At 41.3% G+C, this 4,271-nt stretch overlaps 1 protein-coding gene across 1 annotated transcript; it reads right to left on the reverse strand.

The window, feature by feature from the left end:
• Positions 1-913: 913 nt before the first annotated feature.
• LOC116082408 (trophoblast-specific protein alpha-like) lies at positions 914-1,694 on the reverse strand. Its single transcript, XM_031359306.1, has 3 exons — positions 1,596-1,694; positions 1,162-1,284; positions 914-1,063 (listed from the first exon to the last, which is right to left on the reverse strand). The coding sequence occupies exons 1-3, from the start codon at positions 1,692-1,694 to the stop codon at positions 914-916; spliced, it is 372 nt and encodes a 123-aa protein (XP_031215166.1).
• Between the last annotated feature and the right edge of the window lie 2,577 nt (positions 1,695-4,271).

The raw sequence follows: 4,271 nt of genomic DNA on the forward strand, positions 1-4,271 counted from the left end.
AATTAAAACCATTGTATACCAGAAATTTTCAAATAGACTTTCAGACAATTGTCAAGAGAGTTCAACTAAACCCTGGGAAAACAAAACATAATCAAGGTTGGAATACTGATTCTATGTTGAAAAGACCACTCTCCCAGCAAACACCACTTCTGCAAACACCACCACAGTCAATTATGCCTTCACAGAGAACTATGTGTTAACCACCTAAAAATTCACCTCCACAAAAAAGACGAGAAAACCGTCTTTCAAATAAAGCTTTATTTTAAAGACATGGACTTTATTCTTTTTAAAGTTAAGTTTAAAATTTATTCTGAAGATCATTAATGTAAATGAGAGCATGGGTTAATGTATTGGTAAGGTTTTATTAATGTGACCGTATCTTGGAGTTCATATCACTCTACGGATCTTAAGGAACTCGAGTATAGGATTCCCACAGGTCAGGGTTGGGGGGTCTGGCTACCGAGTTAGGGAAGCTCCGGCTGTTTTTGCTTCCCCCTTTCCCAGTTCAGATCTTCTTTTTCATTATGAGGATGGTCACATGTTGGGGCAGACATCTCTTAGACAATGGCACTCTGTCTGTTTCACTCATTGCCCAACTTTATAGTTGTGTTCATATTACTCTGGCTGGAAGAAAAGCACATGTAGCATCAATTAGAAAAATTGTAGCTCAGTGGCTTTATCATAGTACTTCCCCTCGAACTTCTGCTCTTCAAGGGCACAGCCAAGTCTAAAGCTCAGCAAGCAGTACATGTACCATGAGCAAGAAGGAAAGGCAGTCACCTACGACCATACATCAACTCCAGCCACACGTCATAGAGCAGAACACTTAGACAGTGGACTGCATGCTGTCCTACAGCTGCTATAAATGAGGACTTTAGTTCCTTCTGGGCTTCCCTATGGCAATGTGTCACTGTCATACCTGATCCTGTACTGGAATCTCTTCACCACTCTCTGCCCAATCCTCAAATTCGGGGACATCGTCAACTGGCTGTTCTTGGTTTTTCTCTTCTCCAAACATTGGGTGTAAAATGTTAGTCATTGTTTCCGTGAATTCTTCATCAGTCTTCATGAGAAAATCAAATAAAAATGTTGAAGACTAACATACTAACTGTAAAGATCCGAAGTGAAGAAATAGAGTAAAGCTGTCTAAGTCACACCTACCAGCTCACCAGAGGCACTCATTTCTATGTTGAAGCCATCTGTCTCCTGGTCATCTTTGCTGTTGTCCAGTTTGATAGTCTTCATAAACTCTTTCCACAGTGCTTTTTTGAGTTCTTCTATATTCTAGAAATGAACATATGTGACAGCATTTCCTTCATATTAACTCTACACTCAAGCTGACCAAGTAGATTTGCTGTGAGAGGTGAAGAGGAGCCATGGAGAGGGATCTCCATACACTATAGCTAGCCTTTCTCTGCATTTCAGAAATGTTGACTTCCTTGTGTTCATAGTACAGAACTTTAAGCAACTCCTTGGTTGACCACTAAGACCTCTTTTATACCTATATATTCCTAACAGCAAGGACTATTCTCCTGGAGATGCCTGTGTACAGTTCTCATGTGACTAACCACCTTGCCAGTTTCCTCATATGTTACCTTCTGCTCTTGCAATTCAGCATCCAAACTGGCATCAGGGTCTATAGCAGCTGAGGCTACTCCCAGGCACAGGATGACTAGGAAGACTGTGGGAGCCATGTCTCAAGACCTAGAGGAAAAAAGGAGAAATCTCTGTCTAAATATTTCAAAGCTACTATTTTTTTAAACTGAGAAATTACAGAACCCATGGTAGATCAAGACTGTTTGCACTATCCCATGTATTTTTCTAAACAGTGTGGAAAAGTTGTAGCGTGTGGTTTATTTGTAGAAAATATATGAAGGTATTTGTTAGTAGCTGTTCATGGTTCTAGGGATGGGAATAAGTAATGTGAGCTTCAATTTTCAGACTGACGCTCATATACCTCATGATTCCAAAAGCTAATGCTGTAACTGTAAGGCAGAGCTGGCCTAGATTTGTAAAGACTAAATGAAACCTCAAGAGGTGAGGGAAATTGAACATCATCTTCCTCCTTACTACACAGCAGGAGCTACCATATGTCTTGGACTCTCCCCTCTTGAATGATCATAGTCTAGTCAGTCCTTCCTGGAGAATGTAGGAATGAGAGCATCTGGGAATCCCTCTGACCATCCACTGTCACTGTGGCTCCTGAGTCTCCACTCACTGCCACAGAGAGGAAAGGGTTCACAGCCTCATGCAGTCAGGTAAAGAGGAGACCACTCCCAGGATTCTCAAGAATTTCTAGGTCTTCTGTTTAACTCCCCCAGAAGATGCAAAGTCAGGAACATGCTGCCTGTATTCCTTCTGCATAGAGGATTTAAATTGTGCTGGTATGGGAAAACGTGATCCTAACTGGGAAATATTTGGTATGGCTGCCATTGTTCAGAGGCACCAACTGCTCCTACCTGTGAGAAGACTTTGACTCACACTCAAAGGGATCTATCACAGAGTTGCATGCCTGAGTGGCCTTTTTGGTTCTTTGGATCTTCCACTCATCCTCCTCTACTTCACTATTCCAAGGCTCCTGATGGTCAGATTTTCTCTTGTGCCTCATTCTCCAGAGAGTTTCTCCATGGCCTTTCTCCAGTTCCCAATCTGCTTTGACAGAGCCAGGGCCATACCTGCGATATCCAATGTTGTGTTGTTCACTCTAGTGATTCAGCTCTTCCGAGGTCCTTGGAGATCCAGAATCTTGCTGAGCTGCACACCACTCAGTCTTTAAATCCCTAGTTTCTGGCTACTAAGCACCACCCATAAGTCCTAATGACTTTATGACTGGTTGTGTTGATGACACCATTGACCCCTAGGCTCTTGGGCTCCAGGCATTTATGAAATTGAAGGATGAAGTGTGGATTGCTACAGTGGACTATGTGGGAGATTTGCAAGAGTCCATTTTCGAGAAAGGTTGGAAATGAACATTGAGGTCCTTGGCACATTTAGTACCCTGATGTTGTGCTTTGTGGGCTCTTTAAGAAAAAATGATTCTAGGTAATTTTGTGTTGCTCTTCTCAGTCCAACCATGGTTTTGAGTTGGAACAAGATACATCCTGGAGCAATATGAGTCAGCATATTCAATTCTAATGTCTGTTGGTTGAAATACAGACCCTAGGATACTTCCCCAGTGTTTGGATTGTATCCAGGTGGGTCTCAGAAAAATACTTAAGGGAGGGACTAGAGCCATGGCTTTGCCGTTAAGAGCACTTAATGATTTTGTAAAACACCCGAATTTAGTTCCCAGGACCCACTTGTAACTCCCAACTGTCTTCAACTAAAATTTCAAGGAATACAATATTTTGCCTCTTTGAGCACTAGACGTACAAGTGAAACAGGTAAAACACATATAAACATAAAAGGAAGTTAAATAAAAGTTGTTCAGAATTGAGAATAGTTAGGGTAAAGCTGTCGTGAAACAAAGAATAGACAGTCAAGATGAAATCCTTGGGTTGACCTGGGATGAAAGGGCTAGATGAAGGCCTCCTAAGATGCTTCCATTGCTGATGCTTCCTCCCATTCTCCTCACTCAGAGATATTTTATCCTCTCATGCCTTTAGAGATTGATTTGTGATATTTAAATCATTTACTAAAAGGCTTTGGTGAAAAATGTATAATAGAAAATGAGAAATATGGAAATTTCTTCAGTTGCTCTTTCTGGGTTTGCTTTACGGAAATCCCATGTTCATCTTGAGGGTGAAGTTAGGATACTTCTTATACATCAATGGTAAAATGTAAAACAAAGAAAATGTAAGAAAAAAGAAAATGTAAGAGTGTTCCAGATAGTAGAAAACACAGGTACATAATAACCATAACAGCTAACTAGTACAATTCAACATTTGCAATCAGAAGAACATAGCCCATCGAATCAACTAAGTAGGGCTCACAGAGACTGAAACAGCAAGGAGAACATGGGGCCTTCTGTGAATAAGTTATGGCTATCAGCTTGGTATTCTTGGAATACTCTCAACAGTGGGATCAAGTATTTCTCTGACTCCTTTGCCTGCTTCGGGGACGTTTTTCATCCTATTGGATTACCTTGTCCAGCCTCAATATGAAGGCTTTTGGCTTGTCAAACTGTGCTGTGTTTTGTTGTGTCTGGCTGTCATCTCTTGGAGGTCTAGTCTTTTCTGAAGGGAAATGGAGGAGAAGTGGATCTGGGGCAGAGAAAAGGTAGAGGGAATCTGGGAGGAGTGAGGATAAGGATAATTGTAGTGAGATGTACT

Source organism: Mastomys coucha, unplaced genomic scaffold (genome assembly GCF_008632895.1).
Source record: "Mastomys coucha isolate ucsf_1 unplaced genomic scaffold, UCSF_Mcou_1 pScaffold7, whole genome shotgun sequence".
Taxonomy (NCBI): domain Eukaryota; kingdom Metazoa; phylum Chordata; class Mammalia; order Rodentia; family Muridae; genus Mastomys; species Mastomys coucha.